The sequence below is a fragment of the Drosophila persimilis genome, unplaced genomic scaffold (assembly GCF_003286085.1).
Source record: "Drosophila persimilis strain 14011-0111.01,24,50 unplaced genomic scaffold, DperRS2 tig00000002-arrow-pilon, whole genome shotgun sequence".
NCBI lineage: Eukaryota > Metazoa > Arthropoda > Insecta > Diptera > Drosophilidae > Drosophila > Drosophila persimilis.
In genome coordinates this window covers 152,036-177,852 of record NW_020825289.1, presented here as the reverse complement: position 1 = coordinate 177,852, position 25,817 = coordinate 152,036, and the positions used below count along the sequence as shown (strand labels likewise).

At 41.1% G+C, this 25,817-nt stretch overlaps 1 protein-coding gene across 1 annotated transcript in view; it reads left to right on the top strand.

The window, feature by feature from the left end:
- LOC6602044 (G protein-coupled receptor kinase 1) overlaps positions 1–25,817 on the top strand; it is a 272,725-nt gene that overhangs the window by 208,888 nt on the left and 38,020 nt on the right. The window contains exon 13 of the mRNA XM_026985719.1: positions 973–1,179. Within this exon, the coding sequence (XP_026841520.1) occupies positions 973–1,179 (207 nt within the window). The remainder of the gene's footprint in view (positions 1–972; positions 1,180–25,817) is intronic.

Genomic DNA, 25,817 nt, shown 5'->3' with positions numbered 1-25,817 from the left:
TTGGGGATCTGCAGTATTTAGAAGGGTGGCCGTATTTTTGGCAGTTGTGGCATTTAAGGGGGCGGGGTGTTTGAGGACGTACGTTCACTCGTTCATAACCGATTATTAGATGTTGAGGTAGAGTTGGTGTGTCGAATGTGACGATGATGAGTCCGGTTTCATGGAGTACGTTGTCTTTCTGTTTAAGTATTTTGGTTGCGTCAATGACTTTTTGAGGTTTGAGTTCTTTTTTGATTTCGTCTATATCAATGTTCCGCAAGTCGTTGGAGTAGATTACCCCTTTGGAGAAGTTTAGTGTTTTGTGTTCGGTTGCTATTACTTCGAAGTCGTGGAATTTGGTGATTTTCATAAGTCTAGTAGCCGGGGCTGTTCCTTTTGTTTTGACTAGAAGTGATCCGTCTCTGATTTTTTTAACCGAGTCTACTTCACCGCAACACTGGTAGTCTACGACTTTTTTTATTATAAAAGGGGAGGTGTTTTCGAAAGATTTGTTATCTTTTCTGTTTATTGATATGTATTGTGGTTCTAAGAATGCTGTTTTGTCCCACTGTGTGAGCAATTTTGGGTCTGGTGGTCGCGACATTGCGCTCGAGCTTGGGCTGCTGCCCGCTTCACTTGGATTTGTAACTGTTCACTTGGTGTGTTTGTTATTGGCTTTTTTGGAATTTGCTTTGTGCACTTGAATTTTTTTTTTGCGTGGATTTTGTTGTTAGATTTGCGTTTGCTGTTGCTTAGCTGCTGGCGCGTCTTTACTTGACGGAGTCTAGACTGGCACTGCCCCTGAACTGTATCTTAAACTAATTGCTTGCAATATTTATAATCACTTAAATTTAGCTAAATAAATATTTTGACAAAAATAAATAAATATCTGACATACTTTGAACTCGCAGAATATTTTGTTGGTCTGAGGACTAAAATTAAATTTGAAATATATATCTGAATGATTATTCTTCCGTTTCTTCTTATTTTTAGGTGGCAGCAGGAAATCTCTGAAACAGTATTTGAAACTGTAAATATTGAGACCGATAAGATCGAACAAAAAAAGAAAGCTAAACAAAAACAGCACTTTGATGCAGACGAAAAAGAATCTGATTGCATTCTACACGGGTACATAAAAAAACTAGGAGGATCTTTTGCATCATTATGGCAGACAAAATATGCAAAATTATATCCAAACCGGTATGTTATTTTTATATTTTTCTACAATAGACCGTGGAAATTAGGAAATATGTATCAGATAAGTGGCTAATTTTAAAGAATGCACATAGAAGTAGAAATTAATCTAAATTATATTCTTAAATCTGAATCACCACACAATGTATGTTGCATCCTGTATCAGGTGTCATTTATAACGTATAGGTGTAATCCATTAATCTTAATACTGGTATAGTATGAAACGTGTTAGTACGTAAGTATTAAAAACGTTTTAATAGTTTTTCGGTCCTACAAAAAGTGGTAAGCAACACGAAAAAAGTAACAAGGAATATGCAAGGATGCGGGTTTTTTCTTTTCTTTTGTTTCTTCAATACCTTTTTTGACGCCGATGCAACGTACACGTGTTTTGTAATTGTAATGTAATGAAAAATGTATTTGTTCTTTTCGGTTTTTTTAGAACGCTCTTTTATGTATGTTTAATAAACTGTTCTGGAATAATTGCAGTGTAACCATTCCAAACTAATAATAAGGTTTATTAGGTTAGGTTAGGTTAACCCGGACGGCCCACAACGAGGCCACGCATAGGCCAGTATGGCCCTTAGTTATCTAGATAGGGGGGTATGAACCATCGCGGGAGTGTTTATGTGGTTTTAAAGTCCTCGAGAATCGATGTGTTTTTATCATACGCCAGCAGCCAGATGCCAGCACCGGGGCGCCCAGGTATTTCCCCCTAAGCCTTATGAGAGCCGGACAGTTGGAGATGAGATATTCAAATTCAGATGAGATATTCAGATAGTCACAATGCGTTCGGTAACTTGTAAGGCTCCGGTCAATATTGCAAGGATTATTTATTGGGGAAAACGTCATAAAGAATTAATTCTACCCATTAATGATTCAATTAGTATGGCACTTGGCACAAACGAGAAATAGTTCGCCTTCCATAGATGAAGATATGATGAGGATGAAGTGTCCAAAGTTCTACAAAACACTTCATCTTAGAGCGATCTGTGTCACAACCTCGACAAAAAAAAGAACAGTTAAAATAGCGCTTCCGCAGCTTTGCGCGAAGACAACAATAACTGCTTCAGAAAAATTTCAACACAATCGAATGTGGCTCAATGATGAGGAATTGCTTTACGAGGAGGACTCTCGTCTCATGCGCTGTTTAAAATGCTCTAGCTTTTATAGTCTTTGAGCACTATGCGCTGATAGGGACGGATAAACGGACGGACGGACAGACAGAAATGGCTCAATCGATTCGGCTATTGATGCTGATCAAGAATATATATACTTTATGGGGTCGGAAACGATTCCTTCTAGACGTTACACACATCCATTTTCACCACAAATCTAATATACCCCAATACTCATTTTGAGTATCGGGTATAAAAAAAAATTTGCTCAAAAAAAAAAAAAAAAAAATCGTTTACTCTACGGCTCAACGCTTTTTTGCAAAAGCGAACGGACGCGTCTTTATTCACTCCGCATCAAATTGTTATTAACAAGCGCATAATTGTCTAAAAAAAGGGAATTTCGTCTGATATCACCAAATAGACACTTGCAGACTTGAAGCCGCAAATAATAAACATATTAAAGTGAAAAAAAGCTTTTTATTTATTTGGCAAACAAACACTGTGCTCTTCGATTTTGTTAGTGTTTACAACTCAAATCAAGCATCGAACATAATCTTCGAACAGCAGCACACTCACATTTACACAGAAACATAAACACTTATACGCGAGATACCTAAACTGCACAAAAACTAACCAAATCACAAAAGAGACGTGAAAAGCATACACACAGACATACAAAAATGTCATCATCTACTGCACCGCCAATAAAGCGCACCCGCAACAATGCTGGGGCAGCGAGTGAGCGCCTCTCCGACGCCCTCTCGCCTCAATTGCTGGAGATGCTCAAAGACCGTTTCGAGGAGCAGACCAACCAAATTGCGTCCCATGTCCGAAACGCAGAGCAGCGCATCCTCAGCAGTCTCATGGAGCGCTTGGATTCGATCGCTGGTGAGGTAAAACAGATGGGTGCCAGAGTCACCCGCTCCCAGAGGGATCGGCTGGATGAACGGGTTGAGCGGCTGGACCGGGAAGTGGCTGATCTTCGCACACTGGGTGGGAGAGTGGGTGGCATCGAAGCGAGATTGGCAGCCGAACACATGGCAACGAGCGCGTGTGAGCTGCGAATCCACGGCGTTCCCTTTGTGGAGGGAGAAAATGTGAGAGCTCTCTTCAACAAGCTCTGCTTCAATCTACAGCTGACCCCACCACCAAGAATCCGAGACGTATTCAGGGCCAGACAAACACAACACTCAAATGTCGATCCCGTTATAATTGTTAAAATGGAAAACATCCGCGAGAAGATCAATCTCCTCAGTAAGATTGGGATTTACCGCCGCGAGAGTAAGAGACAACTGGGCTTACAGTTCTTTGGTTTCGACTCAGAAGCTGCTGTCTACGTCAACGAGCAGTTTTTAAGAGAGAACTATATAATATTCAAAGAGGCCATGCGAATGAAGAAGCACAAAATTCTAGCAGCTGTCTTTACTCGGCGCGGCCTCGTGCATGTACGATCCTATGATACAGAGAGCGTTCAATGCATTGAGCGTATGGATGAGCTTTTGTCGCTCGCACCATCTAATGAGCCCGCACAGTCTCTCCCCCTCTCTTCGACTGCCTCCCCCACTCGCGCCTCGGTTGGATCGGAAGAAGCAGCAGCAAATAGCTTTCGCTCTTAATAACTTACATACTGCTCTCTTAATCTTATCAGTTAGGTTATTGTTTTTATTATTTTTTTTTTCACAGTTCTTACACACAGTTAGTTTATTGTTTTTCAAATATCGAGTTTGCGCCCCTAATAAGTTCTCACTTTAATAATGAATGGTGAGATAGGTAGTATGATTAAAATAATTAGTAACCATAGAAATGGTCTCAAAGTTGTACACATAAATGCAAAAAGTTTGTTAAGGAAAATCGATGAGTTTAGATTTCTCTTTACTCAGTCAAATGTAGATGTTATATGTGTATCTGAGACGTGGTTTAACTCTGATCTATGTGATTTGTCAATTGTGTGTGATGGTTATGTTGTTTTTCGTTCGGAACGTATTGGGCATGCAGGTGGCGTTGCTATATATGTTAATACAAAATTAAAATGTAATGTTAAGTGTACACAACCTACTGAATGTCCTATTGAATATCTCTTCTTGGAAATCGCGAGCAAAATGAACAAGAAAATTTTATTAGGCTGTATTTATCGACCCAATTGTACAATCGACTATGAGCCACTTTTAAATATTATCTCGGACATCTCGGTGTTATACACTGACATTATACTTGCAGGTGATCTCAATAGCAATCTCTTGAAAGAGAGTCATCTATTGGATAACTTTGCCTCCCTGGGCTTGTACGCTGTTAATACAACATTGCCTACACATTTCAGCAATACCTGTGATACACTTCTTGACATTTTCTTCACTAATGACCATAGCAAGACCCTATTATATGACCAGGTATCAGTACCAGCATTCTCTAAACATGACCTTATCTTCCTGACATATGACTTGACTTTGGACCATAAAGCTAATTCCTTTACTTATAGAGATTTTAAAAATATTGACTATAATGAACTTTACCTAGAATTTACTGCGTGTGACTGGGCTTCCATTTACCTTTCTCCCTTTGTTGACTGTCAATTGAGTGTTTTGAACAACAATATTCAGTACTTGTTCAACAAATTTATACCACTAAAAACCAAAGTCACCAAACCAAGACAAAATCCATGGTTTAACAACGAGATAAAAAAAATAACGCATCAGCGAGATGTTGCCTACAGTAAATGGAAGCGGTATAAAACGGACTACTTCCGTTTAAGGTACAAAGAGTTAAGAGCAAATGCTAACAAAAGTATAAGATCTGCTAAGCGTAGTTACTATAAATCTAAGTTCCAAAATTGCTCTACCATTAAGCAAAGATGGAAAGAAAGAATAGTATAGGAATAGGCAAATGTAAACAGAAGACTGAGCTGGACATAAATGTCGAAGAACTTAACAAAAAGTTCTCGATAATTGATGTACCTGAAGCGACAAGTAACACGTACCTGAATAGCGTTCCACTTGGTGATAATAGTTTTAGCTTTGTGTGTGTCAATCAATGTGATGTCCTCGCGAGCATACTTAAGGTGAAGTCTAACGCAGAAGGTCTCGATAACATTAGCCCGAAATTTGTGAAAATCTTACTTCCTAAGATTTTGTCTCACTTCACTTATATCTTCAACACGGCTATAACTACGTCCTCGTTTCCAACGGAATGGAAAAAATCGAAAATTTTACCGATCCGAAAACCCAACAACGACTTTAGGCCCATTTCAATACTTCCGTTCCTGTCAAAAGCTCTCGAAAATCTCATGTCCTTACAGATTGAACACTACCTGACTAACTACTCGTTATTAAACAACAAGCAGTCAGGTTTTCGAAAAAAAAGAAGTTGTATAAGCGCTGTAACGGATATCGTCGAAGATATTCGACAGCAACTCGATAAGAACTGGGTTACGTTTTTAACACTTCTCGACCGCAGTAAGGCGTTCGACTCAGTCAACCATAATATTCTCTGCACAAAACTGACCAAATTATTCAACTTCTCAGGGACTGCGGTCAATTTTGTAAAATCGTACCTAACAAATAGATTGCAGACAGTTGTATCCGGTACATATGCTTCCACTTTTAGGGTTCTTACACGGGGAGTCCCTCAGGGATCAGTACTAGGCCCCTTACTGTTTTCCATATATGTTAATGATCTACCCAGTGTCTTGTCTGACTGTGAAGTACATTTATATGCTGATGACGTCCAAATTTATGTTAGTAGTCCCGTTAATGAAATAAATCTATGTGTCAACATGTCCAACAAAATGCTTTCCCTAATTGAGAAATGGGCAAAAGAGAATGGCCTGGGAATAAATCCAAGAAAATCAAAATGTTATTGTAATTGCCAAAAAACGGATTGATACAAAAAATCTCGTGAATGTACACATAGGCAATACACCTATTTCCTACGAAGATTGTGCAGTTAATCTGGGGATAACATTCAGTAGCACTCTATCATGGAGTAAACATATTTCAAAGGCAACTGGACGTACATATGGTCTATTGCGCCAGCTCTCAGCATCTAAAACTTTTTTGCCAGAAGAAATAAGAGTATTAATTGCTAAAGTCATTCTCATCCCCACTCTCTTTTATGGTGTAGAGATTTTTGGTCATTGTGATGCTCGTGACTTGCACACATTAGTAGTATGCTTTAATTCAATTGTCCGTTATGCTTTTAATTTAAGTCGTTTTGACCATGTTTCCCACCTGACTCGTAAAATACTTGACCTCAACTTGACCCCATGGATAGATTTTAGAACCTTAGTATACTTTCATAAAATTGTGACCACCCAAGAACCGATTTACCTTTACCGCAAACTTAACCCCGCTACATCACAAAGAACTAACAATTACATTTGTCCTCGAATTCAAACGCTTTACTCGAAGAGGCAGTTCTTCATTAATGCTATTCGCTTATGGAACAATCTTCCCCATAGCATTAAAACCATTAGGAGCGCAACTCAATTTTACTTTAAAGTCAAAAAACATTTAGGTAATCAATAAAATTAAATTAACAAATTCATTAAAAAAAAAAAAATAATAAATAAATAAAAATAATAGAAAAACAAATAAAATAGTAGAATAAATAATCAAAATTTAAAAAGTAATCAAAATTTTGTAAAAACAATTATAAGTGTAAGCTTTTCAAAAATGTTAAATGTATCTATTAGATTTAAGTGAATAACTTTCCACAAGGATGCGTAAGGTGACTAGCGCATTAAACATAAGTGTAAACTTGTAGCGCTAGGATAATGCATGAAATAAACAAAAATAAACAAGAATTTTCTAGGTTTATCACATTTCATACAACTGACCTGTTAGTATGCCCATTAACAATCTGGCGTCCCTTCGTGGTAGGTGCAGTAGGTAGTGGCTTCTCAGGTAGTAGTTTCTCATTGCGTTTTTTGCACATGATTTTCGAGGTTCTGCAGGTGGTGGTACTCCTGCACCTACTTTCGGTTAGTGATCTGGCCTACTTCTCTCGATCGCTTTTCAATGTCCTAAGGGAGACAGGCACATTCTCGGCTCTCCTATTCGCCAGCCTGACGCCTTCCTTAGCTAGTACGTCCGTCGCCTCGTTTCCTTCGATGCCTTGGTGGCTGGGACCCCAATAGATCCGCACTGACGCTGTCGTGCTTGGGGTGTCTAGTGCCTCCCTGCTCGCCCAGACACTTTTGGAACTGACCGCGGACGCCTGCATGGATCTAATTGCGAATTGGTCATATCTCATTGGCTATCGGCGAATAGATTGACCGCATCGTGTGCTCGGTCTATAACCTGCGCGATCTCTAACCTTCGATATGCTGCATCGGTCCGGTAGCTTATACGACAGCCTTATTTCAGGGTCTGTGCAGTATAAGCCCGCTCTTACTCCTCCGTCCATCTTGGAGCCGTCCGTATAAATGTTGAGGTGCTTTACTTGGTTCCTTTCTCATTTTCTAGTCTTCGGGTCCAAAAGATGAGATAGTTTTTATGTCGAGGCAACTTTGGTGGTTTATGTAGTCAGTAGATTTGGTCATGTCCCTGCCAATTAAACTGTGTCCGTGTCCTTGTGTCGACATGTTTCCTGATTCGATAAGGTACTGCCTTTCCTGCAATCAGGCGAGTGTGAATGTCCAGGGGGTGGATTCCAAGTACAGTTTCGAGTGCTTTTGTTAGGGTTGATCCTTTAATATAGAGCAGAGCCTGTCGCTGAGTTTTTTGCATAAGCTGTTTGGTATGGTATGTTTTCTTTTCGGTAGCTTGTCACCACACTAGGACACCAGCAGAGTTGGTCACACCAGAGATGCAATTCCAGTGCATTAGAGCAGATGACAGGCCCCATGTGGTTGAGCATTTTCTTAGATGCATAAACTGCAAGGGTTTTCCATGAAAATTCGCTGTCCAGTACTGTGCTCATGTATTTGACCTGTGTTTTTGGGGTCAGCCTAGTTTGGTCAATTTTTGGATAGAATGGATCAGCACCTTGTACATTTTGGTAAAGAGGATGAGGTCCTTTTGTCCGCGTTGATACTGAGTCCTACTTGTTCCGCCCGCTCTCTTATTTCACCTGCATCATGCTGAGGTCGTCGACCTCCATATTCCACTGTGGGGAGACAGGACACCACCCTGAGGTGTGCCTAAGTGAGCCCCGTTCGATTGTACTCGACTACAACTAACGAGTGCAAATCCAACATCTCTTCCATTTTTTTTTAAGAAGGGATTAAGCCCTAATCGTTCTAAACTTCTTAGGACTAACACGGCTGCACTGCCTTCGGTAGGAAGACAACTCCCGAGGTTCTCCATTGGATAGGGATATAGCCCGTACTTAGACATGCTGAGTATATTGCACAAAGCCATGGGGTAAAAACATCTTTGGGCTGTTTGAAAACAGCTTCCGGTGTTGCGGTTTCAGGTACTTTTTCGATGTTGGAGCAGAAGCTGCTTTACGAGTTTCTTTGTGCCTTACGTATTTCTTTCTTGTAGCTCCTAAGTAGGATTTTGTATTCCTCATTGACGATCCCTTCGTTTGCTTGTTTGGATATCTTAAAAAATTCCTTGAGGTTGTTCCTTTGGAGAGAAAGATCTCGGTTCCCCCAGAGTGGTTTGCACCTCTTCTTTGTTCTTGAAGGGTTGCACGATACGTGGTAGGCATCCAGTAACTCCTTGAATAGGGTCTCTACGGACTTCTTTATATCCTCCGCAGATTTCACTGAGTCGCGGACTCGCGAGCTTCGAACTAACTGATTTTTTAAACTTTACCCAGTTTTGTGTTCCTCCCCCACATTTGATACGTCTAAGTTAGTGGATAATATAAAGTCTAGGAGTGATTCACGTATGTCATTGCTGATGGGCGTTGTCGTTTGCACCAATGAGAAGTTGGAGATTTTGGGTGCCGGCTTCTGTCACCAGACTCCTAATTTCTACCGGTGCTGCGGGCCTGTCGTGTGCCATGTAGCAGAAAGCTGCCAAAAGGCGCTTTTCCTCATTCTCCAGCAGGAGAATCAGGACATCCGTATGAGTCATAAGGTGAGCATGGATTCCCATCCGTACGAGTAAGGAGGTTCTGTTCCTGCTTACCGATGTTGAGTAGAGAAGGTTGTAGTTTGAGGACTTTAGTCCGGCCACAGAAGTTCCTGACGCAATCCACGGCTCCTGTACTAAAGCTATGGCAGCGGGCCCTTGCTCCATGGCAATGAGGAGCTCTGTCTATGCTCTTATGTATGTTGAGCTGCACCCTTAGTGTCAAGGGTGCTAACTCCACCTCACACGGCGGGTTGACTATAATTGTCAGGTCAGGTCTTCATCCGAGTCGTCCAGCACAAAATCCTGGGCGGCCTCCAAATGGTCTCCAGACCTAGGATTTTCTCTGCCTCGCCTGTCTGAAGGGTGTGCGCATCTTTATCCTCGAGGTGGCTCTTTTTCACGTCCCACGCCTTCTTCCCGAACTTGGGATACAGAAGGTCCTCCGCTTCCTTGCTAATCTGGAATATTACATGCTTTCCCCTCTTTGGGTAATGTTTTACCAGCATGTAGACCCCTCCTTCTGCCGTTGGCACGTCTGGATTCTGCCTCTGCAGCAGCTCTCGCTCTCCTTGGACAGTAATGGGGAAGAGCACCTTCGCGTTTGGTATAGACGGAATCAACTCCCTGTGAAACATCTCCAGCTTGGCCCCCTACCACAGAACTTCCAGTTGGGGCACCTTCTGCACCAGCCACTGCCGCGTTGGGTCGTTACATCTGAGGATCTTGTCCCCGTTCGGCCATCCGCTCCATCGTGGGAGCCGCGTGGAAGCCGCGTGGGAGCGCTGTGGTCCTCCTCCATTCGCGAGAAGAGAGACTCGACGAGCTGCTCGTCGACTAGCTTCCATTGCGCCGCCGTTATCTTCCCATTCTCATCGCTGCAATCGATCAAGGCCACAATGAGATGTCTCTTGGTGACCAACATCTCCTCCACCTTGTTAGCGAATCTCGCTGCCTGCATCTGGGGCAGCTACGCGTAGTGTTTGCGGCCCTCCTGGCTAGCTTGGATTTTTCCTCTTCGGAGATATCCGCCTTGCCTTGGAGGCGGCTCAGTAACTTGATGGCCGCCTTATTCTGAGCTTTTGCCTTCATCCTCTTCCTGGAACGCTTCGGCCCTTCCCTACGCAGGGAGCTGGTACCTAGTTCCGGCGAGCGGAGAAGGCTTTCCTCTTCTGTCTTACTAATGGATAGCGGGCTCTCCAGGCCCGAGTCTGTGTCGATAGCGGCATCTGCGCGGCTCACCCTGCAACGCGTTGATTTTGTGTCAGTAGTATTGCAACTGACATGGTCTGATCCCGCCATGCCCGAGGTGTGACCGCTGGCGACACGCAGAGAGGATTGCTGCTCCCCGTGCCCGCCAGTGGTAGCAGTCACGCTTTCCACCGACATTTGGGTTGACATCCCAACCCGTCTTTGCTCTCTATCGGCCTCCATGTTTGGCCCGAAGGGCCGTACCGCTTAATATTTTTCGGGTGGACCACCCCCTAGCGTTTTATGCCTGACCGGCAGGCACCTCTTGCCATGCCCCTGGTTTAGTTCCACCGACTTTAGATTGGGAAGACGCTGGACCATTGCCTTAGCTCCTTAGACACTGCATTACCCCGAACAGAGCAAGCGACAGTGCATTACCCTTGCCCGGGATAATGCAGTGTCCATTGCCCAGCCGGCACCCTCGTGGAGGGTTCAGCTAGAGGTTTTTTGCCAAGTTTATTATAAGATATAAAAAAAAATTATAACATTGTAAAGTAAATTAGAAAGGGAAATTATATGTGTAATATCTATAAAATACAGTGTTTTGATGAGCTCCTTAAGTACTTGGCTTAACTTATAAACTGTAATAAAAACGAGGGGGTACGTTGTGAGTTGCTGCGGACACCGCAACTCTACATTTATACTTGGTCAGTACGGCTCTCCTCCGGCAGACGCCGCTAATATTAAACGATACGACAAAGAGTGCGTGCGAGAGAGACAGAAAATCAGTCTGAGCGTGACGTCGGGCGCTGCGTAGCCACTGCAGTCTTTGAGCACTAGGCGCTGATAGGGACGGACAGACGGACGGACGGACGGACAGACAGACATGGCTCAATCGACTCGACTATTGATGCTGATCAAAAATATATATACTTCATGGGGTCGGCAACGATTCCTTCCTTACCACAAATCTGATATATCCCAATACTCATTTTGAGTATCGGGTATAAAAATAGAGAATGATAATATTAATAATAATAATCAAATAAGCATTGTAGATAGCACTCGAAGATCATGGAATGAGAGAACAGAATTCGTTGACTTAACAGAGCCTCTTACTGTACTCCACAATGTGGCAAGGGGGGCGGAATGAATTTCCAATTGAGTGGCAGTGCTAGATAGTTGCCGACAATGTTTGTATACTGAGGCTGATTAAATTTGTGGCACTGTATGTCTATATGCTGCTGAATCTCTTTCCCCTTGGACGTTGAAAGATAGCTGTTAGACTAATATTCGAGGAAAATTAGCACTAAACTTACTAAGAGAACTAGCATGCATTCATAATACAAATACCACTACAACTTCTAATTACTTGAAAAGTATGTAAGGATTAGTAATTTAATAAGAGGAAGAGAATTAGTGGTGGATATAATTCTATATATGGTAGAGGGAATTATAATCCGAGCATAAGATCCAAAACGGTTCATGCAAGAAATAAATACAAATACAAATACAAAAATACAAAGTGGAAGGAACAACGGTATAAAATTTCTAGTCAGTCTAATAGGAATCGTGAAGTTTATGCGGCTCAACAGATCAGGGCTGTGTATGTCACCCCTGATCAAGTTGTGCATGAATATCACACCAAGTATTTTTCTACGGTTCACTAAGGATGGGAGGTTTACTAATAGTAGTCTACTAGAGGAAGATGGGAGTCTTACACCCGCATCCCAGTTAAGGCCCCGCAGAGCAAAGAGTAAAAAGTTTTTCTGTACTGATTCTATACGGTCCTGGTGTACCTTGTACCGAGGGCACCATACACAGGAGCCGTATTCTAAGATCGGACGAACAAGCGAGGTGTAGAGAGTCTTTGTTATATAGGGGTCGTCAAATTCCTTTGACCACCTCTTTATAAACCCAAGCACGCCCATGGCCTTATTTACCATGGTAGAAATGTGTTCGGAAACCTTTAACTTGGGGTCTAACATAACACCAAGATCATCCACCAGGGAAAATCTCTCAAGAGAGCCACCACATAGAGTATAGCCATAGGAGCCAACAAGGGTCCAAGAACGATGAAATGTCATAACTTTGCATTTCGAGGCATTAAGGTGTAACAAGTTTGCACAACACCATGACTGAAAGTTATTGAGATCGGATTGCAAGCGAGAATGAAATGAAATGTCCTTGTACTGGACACAGAGTTTAACATCATCCGCATACATAAGTACTCGAGAGTATGTTAATACTGAAGGCAAGTCATTAATAAAGAGTGTGAAAAGTAAGGGGCCTAGATTGCTGCCCTGTGGAACTCCCGAAGAAACCTTTACTTGTGAAGAGAGGGAGTTTTTGAAGAGGACTCTTTGAGAACTGGAACAAAGATAGCTAGAAATCCATTTCAGGAGGTTGGGCGGTAACCATACTGCCTCTTATGTGAAACGTCCGTCTTGGCTGCACACTCTCAGTTGGTAGTGGGTCCTTGACTTGCTCCAGAAGTTTAGGTCACATGCGAAACCAGCGCACGCACTTCTTTGTGATATTCGGTACAGGCTTGATACCTCCAATAGCTACTATCGCTGGCGAAGCCTTGTTAGAAGAAATTACGGACCATCATTAAGAAAATTTATGATGATAATGTATAATTATTGATGCGCTGCCTGGGTTAAGGCAACAATAAGAGATTATTTCCTTTATATTTCAAGTCTGAATTCTGAAGTCGCCCACCGATGCGGAAGAGTCCCATGGCGTCAAACAGTGGGTAGAAAGAAGGAAGCTTGCTTTCTGTTGGGATCGGCTTCTATAAACTGAGCGGGGGGAAAATGCGTAAGCTGAATGTTTTTATAAGTAAATGCGTTCCGTGCTCGATATTTGGAGTGATCGTGATTGGCATTAGCAAATGTAAAGAAATGTGAAGTCAGAGTTGCCGAAAAAGCTCAACAGCTTCCAACAGTGTTTTAGCGTTCATCAAGCGCTGGTCCAAGGAGTTTGACAGCCCGCACGTGACGAAACAACTGTATATCTCATTAGTACGTCCGATATAGGAGTATTGTTTTTTCGTGTATAGCCCGCAGTATAAAGGGCAGCAGGTTGTTATTGAATCCGTGCAAAAGAAATTGTGATTGTGATGGAAGATGAGTGACAGGCAGTTATGGTACTGTTTCTGATACTGATTTTATTGATAAAAATGATTCTTATTTATAGGTAACAAAAGGTACAGAAGTGCTGAGTTTGTAAAATATGTATATGTTGTGTGTATTACGGATAATTTTAGTGTCTGCAATCGCACCGCTGTCCTTCGCCCTCTGCGGAGAGAGTGCATTGTCAGCAGAACTCACTGCATTGGCTAGTGTGTTGTCGTGAGGTATTATATTACATGTTAATCCTCTAAGACTATTTTATAAAATAATAGAAGAAAATAATTCAAATAATTTTTTCTATAGTTAATTTCGGCTCCTGAACTCAAATATGTACTTAAAAAGAGTGTACAAGCATTCGTTTACCTGTAAGGTGAGAAAAAGTAAATAAGTGCCTGTAGGCACTCTTGGGGCTCTGAGTATAAAAAAGTAATTTCCCAATTGCGAGTTTAATTTTATTTATTTTTATGATACTTATAAAACAATTTTTGTTGGCTGAGCAACATAAATGCAGATTGCATTTAGTGCGTTTGTGAAGTTTTACAGTACTTGCACCATCTTCTTTCACTTTCTCGACCCAACCAATCCGGAAAATGATTTAGCTGGTCAAACCGCAAGTCCGATATTGGATGCTTCGATTTTTCACCTAGTTTGAGCACTAGCTTTGAAGGTCGCTGAGAGAGTAGAGTCTGCATTCTCCGCTCTGTCAGACAGGATGGTGACTGGATTGTTCGTGAAGATCGATTGTTGAAACCACTGATTGGACGACATGGATAGTTTTTGGTTTGAAATACCAGCAGACCAGCAGCAATCGATTCGCACGCATTGTTCCTCGACGATCATATTCAAGATTTCTGAATCGAAAAAATAGAAAAATAGCTGTAATGGAGTCTTGAGCTCCATTATTTCAGCTGGCAGCGTAGAGTCTCCTCGAAAGGCTATGTCATTGACATTCAACTGCATACATTGCTTTCGCCATATCATTTTAGTCGGCTCCTTTGTTATTGATTCAATACCTATACATAAATTATTACTCTTTTGTTTAACATATCGCAATTATGTTTGCTTACCAAAACCATTGAAGCCACCAGAATCTTCAATAGTTGTCAATGGCGATCTAGGCCTTTTTACGGTTTCCCGGGTAGACTTAGATTGTACTATATTTTGCAAATTTTCAACATTAGTGTCCATAAATGAAACGGTATCAGCATCCTTTAAAGCAGTGGTATCAGCATCCTCGTCGTCACTTGATACATTTGACATTTCCTCATCCGACGGTACTGACTTAAGCAAATCCAACAACTGTTCATCAGTCAAGTCGGATAACTTGTAATTGGTTTTATATATTTACTTTTATAAGCAGAACAAAACACAAAATGCCGCAGGTCGAATTTGACACGGGAAAAAACACATGTTCTGTGCACATGGAAATAAAAAGTAACGTTAAAATCTTCTGAGAGCTTTCAAACCTTCTTCTCGTAATTGGTGTATTTGTTAGTAACAGCCAAAAAATATTAAAATGATGTAAAAGCTCTTAGTTTTTTTGCTAATGTGAATAATATAATAAGTGTCTCAAGGCACTCTTACGTGTTAGAGGGTTAAATAGAAAACTGTGTCACGGTGTCACTGTGTTATGCCGACGGGTATTATAAACTATTAATTACGCATATTTCTGCAACTGAATCGTTCAAGTCGACGGCAAATCGGCGTGCAAGGGGTATATGGAGTGATGACACGGCTGGGTCGGGATTTGATGGCCTTGGTTTCCATAGGTGATACTTCTTCCGGAAACTGTAGGCAATGATCAATAGAATTGATATTGCTAGGGCTGCATAGGCAGCGAGTTGATGGTGCTGCACGGTGGTGAGATTGTGTGGCAGCTCGTGATGATTGATGGCTGATAGTTGCTGGCGTAGATCATCAAGTTCTTGAAGAAAGTCTGATGTCTGGTTCTTCAGTTGCCACATTGGTGGCGAGGATGATGTCTCCGGTGGGCTCACGTCACCAAACCGAGTGTAGGTCGATTTTACTTCGCTGATTGTGGTGCTGAAGGTGCTGATGCTTACTTCAGTATTGCGAGCAGTGCAACCAGGGGACATGGAGAGTAGACCAGTTCCTTCCCGTGTTATGGTTGACGGAACTCCGTTGCATACTGCTTGAAGTTTAGTTGTAGAATGCGTTGCGAAAATTCATTTATTTGGATGCTGAGTTTTTAGCCACACCATTTTTTTATTTTTTTTTATTCATAGTAGAAATAGGATATTTATATATAAAATATTAGAATATAAAAGTTATAATAAAAATATATAGCATATACATATAGTTAAATATCCGCAACTCGATTTTAAGTTTTTTAACAAAGACTTTTATTTTACAACTTAAATATCTTTATGTCACAAGATTTAAATGAATTCCCCGACTTGACTTTCGGTCTGCTTGTCTCAAACGGAACTGATCTCTCTGCTGCTGGCTAGTTTCCATGAGCCCTTCTCTTGGAACTCCCGACTCTGGCTTCGGGCGTTGCTTTCCTCGGCTGCATCTTCGTGTCGGTGGCGTACGTGCCTGGATCGATATTTGGGGATGCGTCGGCTTTGATGAAAGGCATCCACTGCTGGCGATCGGTGTTGCATTACATGACGGAGCTAGGAATGTGATACTCCTTGGTTTTATGTCTAGCTTTGATTGGTCCTCATGAGTGGCGTGATTCTAAAGAATCGATTTCTCGAGAGTGGCGTGATTCTAATGTTGCTGAAACAATGTGGTCCATTGTTTATATTATGGGGGGCCCTAGCTTGGAGTATGGGAAGAAACAGTTATTGATTCTTGAGTGGGGTCCTGTTACTTGTGTGGATGGGGTGGATGAATTGTACATAAACATAATGTGTATGGGATGTGGGGAATTATGGATATGTCACTCCCCCAACGTTTGTTATTAGCCTGTCCCTAGGCGATTACCCTCGGGTATAGTGACGGGGTGTCAAGTGCGGTGGCTGAGGTTGGTTCCTCTTCTGCTTCTATTATAGGGTTTATACATTTAACCGTGACTCTTTTAGAAGTTTTCGTAAATTTAACAGCTACATAACTTAGTAGTACTAATATAATTATGACAAATGAAATTAGTAGACTTATTTGTAATAGGTTACTATATGTGGTGTATTGCATAATTATTTCATTAGTTTGGACATACGACAGTGGTTTTATTTTAGTTATGTTGTTGTTGACATAAACATTCTGGGCAAAATCTAACATTGTGTTTGATATTGTAAATTCATTTAATTGGATTGAACAGTTGTAGATTTTTATAATGGTATTTCCTTCCGCTATGATTTCTTGGTTTACACAATTCTGATTTAGCGTTGTTTTTGGAAGATTCCACGTGATTAGTATATTGGGTTCAATAAAGTTTATTTGAAAGTTTTGAAAAGTTTTGGAATATGGACATTTAGTGGGAGTTTGCATTAAAATTCCTTTTATACAATTGTCATTGGTTTTCAATCTAGTTTCTTTAACAAATACTTCTTCATTTTTTATGTAGTACTTGTCGTATGTCATATCTGTTAACATGTTATTTAATTCGTCTGGATACGGAACGATTTTATAGATTGGTACTTTTGTAATGTCTTTGGGAATGTTGGAAATTATTAGAATTTCGTTGGTATCGGATTTTAGCCATGTGGAGGTTTTTATATTTAGTATTTTCTCAGAATTTATTTGTTCCAGGTAGTCTTGTTTTAATAATTTTGGATTAAATATACCGAGCCTAGTTAATTGCATACCTAGTTCTATATCTTCGATATATTCTGTGAAATGTTGTAGATTGAATATCAAAATTTCTATTTGTTGATTCCTGTCTTTTTCTTCATTTAGTTTGTTTATAACGTTTATTCCGCTATTAACTGCATCTATTACCAAATTTAGTTCATTCATTTGAATGCTATGGCTGGCTAAATTTTCTATTTTTTGTTCCAAATCGACTTTATCTTCCTGATCTAGTGTTCCAAAGAGATATTTGTAGGCTGTTCCTACTATATTGATTAGGCCTCTTTTATTTCTTTTGGTTATTTTTAGCCCGTTCATTTCTCTTTGCAATTTGTCTACTAGATATTTTATTTGGATTATGTCCTGGAATTTAGTGGCTTGCCTTAACAAATTTTGGTATAGTTCTTCGGTTTTAGTTACATTAACAGTTAGATAATGGTATTCGTAATTGATAGGTATGTTGATCGATCCAGTTTTGAATATCATATATCCGTTTTGGGATTTTATAGAATTTATTTCTATGTTTTGGCCCTGTGCCATTACGATGGTAATTATGAGGAAGATGAGGATTTTAATTGTGTTGAAGTTCGCCGATTCCATTAACTTCCTCGGTTTCTCTGGAATTATTATATTTGCTTCTATTAGATTTCTTCTTTTTCTTGAATTTTGATTTATAATGAGTTATTTTCCTACCCCTATTCTTTTCTTCATAATGTTTTTCGTCTACCTGTCTAATTTCCCCCGTCCTTTTGAAAGGATTTGTTACCTTAGACTTAACTAGAGGTGATAGTTTATAGCGGGTATCTACTTCATACTCTATGCGGTTTTTATTTAATTGAGTGATTTTATTCACTTTATTTAGTTGTGTGTCATAATCAGGTGAGCCTGCATAAATGAATATATCAGCTGGTGTCCTATTTGTGGTATTATGTTTGGTTTTATGATTATAAGTATAAAGAATTAATTCAAACTTCGTGAATCTATCTTCTGTGTTATCCTCGCTAGATATTATTCTTAATTTTTCATTTACTGTTTTATGAAATCTTTCTACGTCAGATATTCCATTTTTGCTGGAAGTGATCTCTATTTTGACGTTTTCCGCATTCAGCCATGCTTGCAATGCTGTGCACATAAAAGCTGAATCTTTATCGGCTTTGATTTCAATTGGTTTGCCCATCTCGTTAAAAACTTTCATGATGGCTCTTTTTGCTTCTAACCAGTCACGACTTTTTACTTCTACAAGAGTGGCAAACTTCGAGTATACGTCAATACATGATAGGAACTGTTGGTTACCAACCATATAGAAATCCATGACGTATTTCTCTCTGATGTTCAGTATTTCCGGTGTAGTTTCGAATGCCAACTTCGTATTTCTATGCTCTGTTTTGGCAATATTACAAGTAGGACATTCGTTTATGATGTTTTGGATTAGTTTTTGATAATCCGGGTAATAGTATTTTCCCTTAAACCAATTGACGGTTTTCTCTATCCCTGGATGGAGTAAGCCTTTATGATTCTTTAATATGGTTTCTTTAAATTCAGCGTAATTCTGAATATCTAGGAGTTTCGTGCTTGATTTAATAGCTTTGGTTATATTGTTAGAATTAATGATTTCTAAATAGGCTTTTTGGAATGGAGGAAAATCTGTTTCGTTATGGAAATATAATGCGCTCTTTTTGGTGCATAGATATTCCTTTATTATATCCTTCGCTAAGGTGTTAGTCATTTCCTTATACGTGATCTTGATGATTAGCTTGTGAAAATAACGAATTGTTTATACCTTATCTTCATTGCCTTTTATTAGCTCAATTTGCCGATTGTAATAGTTAATTGGTCTTTCCGTGATAGCAATGTGATTTAGATTGTCTTCCTGTGCGCTATGTACAGTTGCACCAACGCTATTGGAAGCTTCTCCCAGGAGATTTTCATTAATCTTTACCCTTGATAAGGCATCAGCTACATGATTTTCTTTGCCTGGTAGATATTTCATTTTAAAATCAAACTCATTCAGTTTTATTTTCCACCTTTGTAATTTCATATTTGGCTCTCTGAGGTTGTTCAACCAAATCAAGGGTTTATGATCGCTTTGTATCTCGAATGTTCTACCGAACAGGTATGAACGGAAATACTTGGTTGCCCATACGATCGCTAATAATTCCTTTTCGATGGCTGAATAGTTTATTTCATGTTCATTTAGGGTTCTGCTAGCGTAGCAGATCGGTTTGTGTTCTTGTGACAAAACCGCTCCCAATGCTATGTTACTAGCGTCGGTTGTTACCGTGAACATTTTGTCAAAGTCTGGGAACGCAAGGATAGGGTCTGAGGTGATGAGTACTTTTAGTCTCTCAAATGCCTCGACGTACCTTTCTTCCTTGGGGTCTATGACAGCTCCTTTCTTTAGTTTGAGTGTCATGGGTTTTGCTATGTTTGCAAAATTAGGAATGAATTTCCTGTAGAACCCGCACAGACCTAAGAATGACTTTATTTGTTTAGTCGTTTCTGGTATTGGAAATTTGACAATGGCAGAGATTTTGCCTGGATTTGGTACTATTCCTTCAGTAGTGACTACATGACCTAGGAATTCAGTTTCCTTTTTCATGAATTCACATTTATCCATTTGTAGCTTCAAGTTGGCGTCTCTCAACTTTCCAAATACTCTCCTTAGTGACAACAAGTGTTCTTCCAATGAAGTGGAAAATATAATGATGTCATCTAAGTATACAAAGCAATCTTTGAAGATTAACTCTTCTAGCAGATTGTTCATACATCTTTGGAAGGTAGCTGGGGCAGTGGTTAGCCCAAAGGGCATACGAGTGAACTCGTAATGTCCATGCTTAGTGGAGAACGCAGTTTTGGGGATTGAGCTAGGTTCCATGGGTATTTGATGGAAACCTTTTGCTAAATCGATTGTCGTAAAATACTGACATTTACCTAGTTTGTCTAGGATTTCATCCATTCTTGGAGTTGGGAATTTGTCCTTAACTGTTATTTCATTTAGACTTCTATAGTCTACTACCATTCGATATTTTTGCTTTCCTGAAGCATCTATCTTCTTCGGAATCATAGATATGGGCGAGCAGTAAGGAGAATTCGACTTTCGAATTATTCCCTGCCTGATCATATCTTTGATTTGCTGGTTTACCTCCTGATCATGTATCTGGGCATATTTGTATGGTCGTCTGTAGACCGGGTCTTCATGTTGAGTTTTGATCTCGTGCTTGATTGTACTTGTGAAAGTCAAATTGTCACCTTCTCTGTACTGCACATCCTTAAACTCATATAAGACCTTCTTTAACTCTTCCCTCTCTTCGTCGTTTAAGTGTTCCAATCTTAATTGATTACATTCCCTTAATTCACTGTCTAGAGCGGAAGCGAAGTATTGATCTCCCTCTGGAGATGGGTCAAGGCACTTAGGTGCGATCTTCTCTTCTTTTGTAGAGGGATCAGTGCACTTCTGTGCGGTCTTGCCGGCTTCAATAGCTTCTCCACTCTGAATGATTGGGTACGACCTAGCTGCTAGTGTTACAGTGTCATTTCTGTAATCGATGACGGCTTTACTTGCCATCAAGTATTCTCTTCCTAATAAAATATCATAATTTTCGGAAAAGTTATGTATGTAGAACTTTTGTTCGGACGGACATGTTTTGTTCGCATTCCTCATTATACTCTTAGTTAAACGGACAGGTCCATTGATGGTATGGACCGTAAGGTTATCGTCTTTTATCTCGGAATCTGTGTAATTTTCTTTCATGATGTTGATCGATGATCCCGAGTCAGCGATACACCTTAATATTCTTTTATTAATGGTAATGTTTATATAGGGTCCTCCTCGGTTTCTTCCGAGGCGGCTTGATGAAAATTTACGTCCATCTTCGTTTGGCCACTCTGGCTCTCCCTCCCTCTTTTAGTAGGTTGGTTGGGTCCACTCCCACTAGCTTGGTTTTGAGATATTTGCTGATTGAATGGATTCTGAGCCCTACCTTGATTCAAGGAATTTTTGAACTCATTGTATAATCCAGGATTTTGGGAATTTTGATTTTGATTTGTTCGATTAGTCTGACCTGTTCCAGATGAACTCTGAGTTTGATTGTGATAGTTAGTAGTATTATAATTTGGATAATAGTTTCCAACATTCTTTCGATTTGATTGAGACGATTTCGATTGATCTTTATTTGTACCTGAATCTGTTGTACTAGCTTCGTACAATCCTTCTTCTTGTGCTGCCTTCTTAAGATTAGACAATGTGGTAATATCTTTTCTTGCTAAGGTCATGAACATTCTGTCAGGAAGTTTTCGAGTAATGACATCTTTAATTGTGTTGTTCAAAGCGTTTTTATAAATGACATTATTTTCTGGTATGTTTTCTAAGTTTAGCTTATTGTTTATTAATAATGCTTTTATCTCTAATTCTTCTATAAATAACGAAGACTGCCGTTGAATCTGGTGGTGTATAGTTGTCGTAAGAGTTCTTCATATGGTGTGTGATTTTTGAACTCGTTGATCAGCGCCGTCTTCAGTTCGAGCCACGTGTTGGGTTGTATCATTTGCGATATGCGTTGTGCCTCTCCTGACAGTTGGATCTCGGTCGCTCCAAATAGGATCCTTTGTTGGCGAAGATCTTCAGTTGGATATAATCCGCATACATATTCGATTCGTTTGATAAATGAGCTTAGCTGTCCAGATGAACCGTCATAGGCAGGTATTTGTCGGATCGACAGCAGTGCCTGGTTCAAGTGGATTTCGCTCAATGATAGTGGTGGTAACGCCATGTTGTTGGTGTTGATTGGGTTTTGTTTTGTTGTAGTTTTTAACTTTATTTTGGTTCACTTGTAAGTTTTTTTGATTTTGTATTAAGTGTTTCACTGTCCTTGGTGATTCACTATCTCCGCTTACTTCAGTTCACTTAAATTAGTTTTGCAAATCGTATGTGCTTGCAGCACATAGGTTCTTTGGCGGATTTCACAATTTTATTAACAATTCCGGGATTACGTGATCACAGTAATTATAAATTACACAAGCTGACCATTACCGAAATATAGGTGTTAATTTTAAACGAAATCCTACCGACTGCGCCAGTTAAATATCCGCAACTCGATTTTAAGTTTTTTAACAAAGACTTTTATTTTACAACTTAAATATCTTTATGTCACAAGATTTAAATGAATTCCCCGACTTGACTTTCGGTCTGCTTGTCTCAAACGGAACTGATCTCTCTGCTGCTGGCTAGTTTCCATGAGCCCTTCTCTTGGAACTCCCGACTCTGGCTTCGGGCGTTGCTTTCCTCGGCTGCATCTTCGTGTCGGTGGCGTACGTGCCTGGATCGATATTTGGGGATGCGTCGGCTTTGATGAAAGGCATCCACTGCTGGCGATCGGTGTTGCATTACATGACGGAGCTAGGAATGTGATACTCCTTGGTTTTATGTCTAGCTTTGATTGGTCCTCATGAGTGGCGTGATTCTAAAGAATCGATTTCTCGAGAGTGGCGTGATTCTAATGTTGCTGAAACAATGTGGTCCATTGTTTATATTATGGGGGGCCCTAGCTTGGAGTATGGGAAGAAACAGTTATTGATTCTTGAGTGGGGTCCTGTTACTTGTGTGGATGGGGTGGATGAATTGTACATAAACATAATGTGTATGTGATGTGGGGAATTATGGATATGTCACTATATATGTATATGGACCAGATTTGTGGGACTGCCGTGAAGCATTGCTTCACAAGGCTGGCTAGCCTCAATTCCGAAGTGATTTCTGTTGCAAAACTGCATATCGCCGTCCAATTTGCTTGGTTTTCCAGCATTCTTGGTACCAAACCTTCCACCGTAATGGGCACCCCTAGGGTGACTTCTGCTCGCCTGCGGGCCTCTGAGAATCTGGCGCATTCGGTCAGGACATGCTCAGCGTTTTCTATTGTTCCGCAGCAGCTGCACTGCCCATCTTCCTCGTGGCCAAAGCGGTGAAGGTACTCCTTACCCGTGGCCGCTGAGAACTTGTGTCAGTTCGAACGTAAGTTCTCCATGCCGCCGATTCATCCATGCTGCAAAGTTGGGGATTAGTCGGTGGGTCCAACGGTCGGAACATCATTATCCCATCTGAGTTGCCAGCTCTCGAGACATTCAGCCCTCGCCCTGGTCTTAGCCGTTCTAGCGTCTGCTTGTGTGTTGGCGACCTTTCTTCCCTTGTGGATTTCGCTGGCTTCCTTCGCTGCAAGCTCTACGGGTGGTATGCCGCTTATTACCATTATTGCCTCTGTGGAGACAATACGGAACGCCAAGCTGACCCGCAGGGCACCGAGTCTGAAGTCCGACTCAATGCCCTTAGTGTAGCTCTTGGTCCTCGTAGCCGGGGCCCATATTGGCACTGCGTATAGTATGGATGACTTGGCCACGTTAAATAGCAGTCTCCTGCTCGTTGATTTTGGGCCTCTGTGGTTCAGCATCATTCGTGAAATCGCCATGACTACGCCGTGTGCCTTCTGGTTTGTCTGCTGAAGGTGCTCTCTAAACGACAGTCGGGTGTCCAGCATAACTCCCAGGTACCTTATCGCCCGTTTTGAGGTAGCTGAGCCCTGCCAGGTCTAGACAGTCGCTTATGATCTCGATTGCCTCGTTCATACAGCTCTCGGTCTCCGCGAGGGTTCTCTTCGTGATCGTCACCGCGACATCGTCAGCGAATCCGACGATTTCGACTCCTTGCTGGAAGTTGAGGCGAAGAATTCCATCGTACATGGTATTCCACAGTAGTGGTCCCAGTACAGATCCTTGTGGGACTCCTCCCGTGATGGAGTATGACCGAGGGCCTTCTTCCGTGTCGTACAGCCATCTGTTGTCCAAATAGTCACTGACCATCGCCTGTATATATCCGGGGATTTCGAATGTGCGCAGGATGCCGAGTTAAAGGCGTTTTTCACGTCCAGTGTTGCCACCAGACAGTATTTTTTGGCCCCGCCGAGCCATCGTAGCCACACCATGTCAGCCTTTGTGTGTGTTACCTGACATTGTTTTATTGTTAAACAGTTAAAACTCACAGCGATTGTCCACATTGAAGATCGTCTGATGGTCAAAGCAGATGAACTCCTCGTTGTGTACTTTAAGACAACGTCGGAATTCCTTTTGGGTAGTGCCCATGAACTGGTCTCGGTGGATGTTCACAGTTACTATGGCGGTTCTGAGGTCAAATAGGCTCCAGCCTCCAGTTGAATCCCAAAACGGAATTGGGATGATGCTGAAGACTTCGAGCTGAGCTGTTGAGACCAGCGGTAGCATCAACTTGAAGATGACGCGTTTTGCAGTCGGGGTTCCTTCGGCTCGCATGATTCTGTATAGTTTAATCACTTCTTTCGTTGTGACCGGCAGCATTTCATCTTGTGGCAAATGATTCCGTATCTGGTTTAGTTGGTCTCTTAGTTGCTCGGGAGTCACCAGCGTGGGGCTTATTCTCCGATGATGAATACCGATTAGGACATCAGATATGTCGGACTGCATTCGTTGGAGAGTTGTTGTGAGCAGGGTTAATTCTGCTATAAGTCCTAAGTGCGCTTGAGTCAGATTATCGCTGTGATATGACCCTCTTTCTCGGTTGATAGTAGCCATATGCTGTTCCAAAATTTTTAGGCGATTATCAGTTGTTACCTTGTCTTTTCTGAATACGTTTATTGTCGCGTCGACAATTGATGTTTGGTTTTGGAGCAGATGTAGTAGAAAGTCTTCATTGGTTTTCACTTTCTCAATTACTTGAGTCATCTCCTCTGCGTATTTTGCGTCGAGAACACCAAAAAGACTGCTTGCTACATTTCCTATGATATCCAGCGGCGATCTTCGTTTTCGAGACTTTTTTATTAAAACGCTTCCTGTTTGTAGCTCGTTATACACATGTTGAAAGTGTTTAACTATGGAGTTACATGCCGAAACATTTTTTAGTTCAGGGCACATGTATCGTAGCTCTGAAATTCCAGCAGACATTAGTTGCATATCCTTCCAATATGGGTCCAAGTTATAGTATACGATCATGGTCCACTCAGACGTTGCTATTCTTGATGTTCCAAGCTTCTCATAGAATATTCCAGCCTTGTTTGCGAATTGTGTCACATTTTTTGACTGTGACAATGCTAATGGAAGCATGAGCAACAGCACCAATAATGTTGATGTTAATGCAGGTGACAATTTTTTTGTTCTCTGTGTGGGTGGCTCATCAATCTCCGTTGTGGGAACGTTTGATTGCCACATATTCTGGAATTAGCGGCGCTAGACGAGTGATCGGGCGCTTGTATACACCAGATGCTGTCTTTACGTCAACCACTCGTACGTGGTTGTCCTCTCCAGGATATGTCTTAATGATGCGACCCATTGGCCACTTCATTACTGGAAGGTTGTCTTTCTTAACCGAAACTAATAATCCTTCAGGTACGATTGGTGAAGCGGTCTTC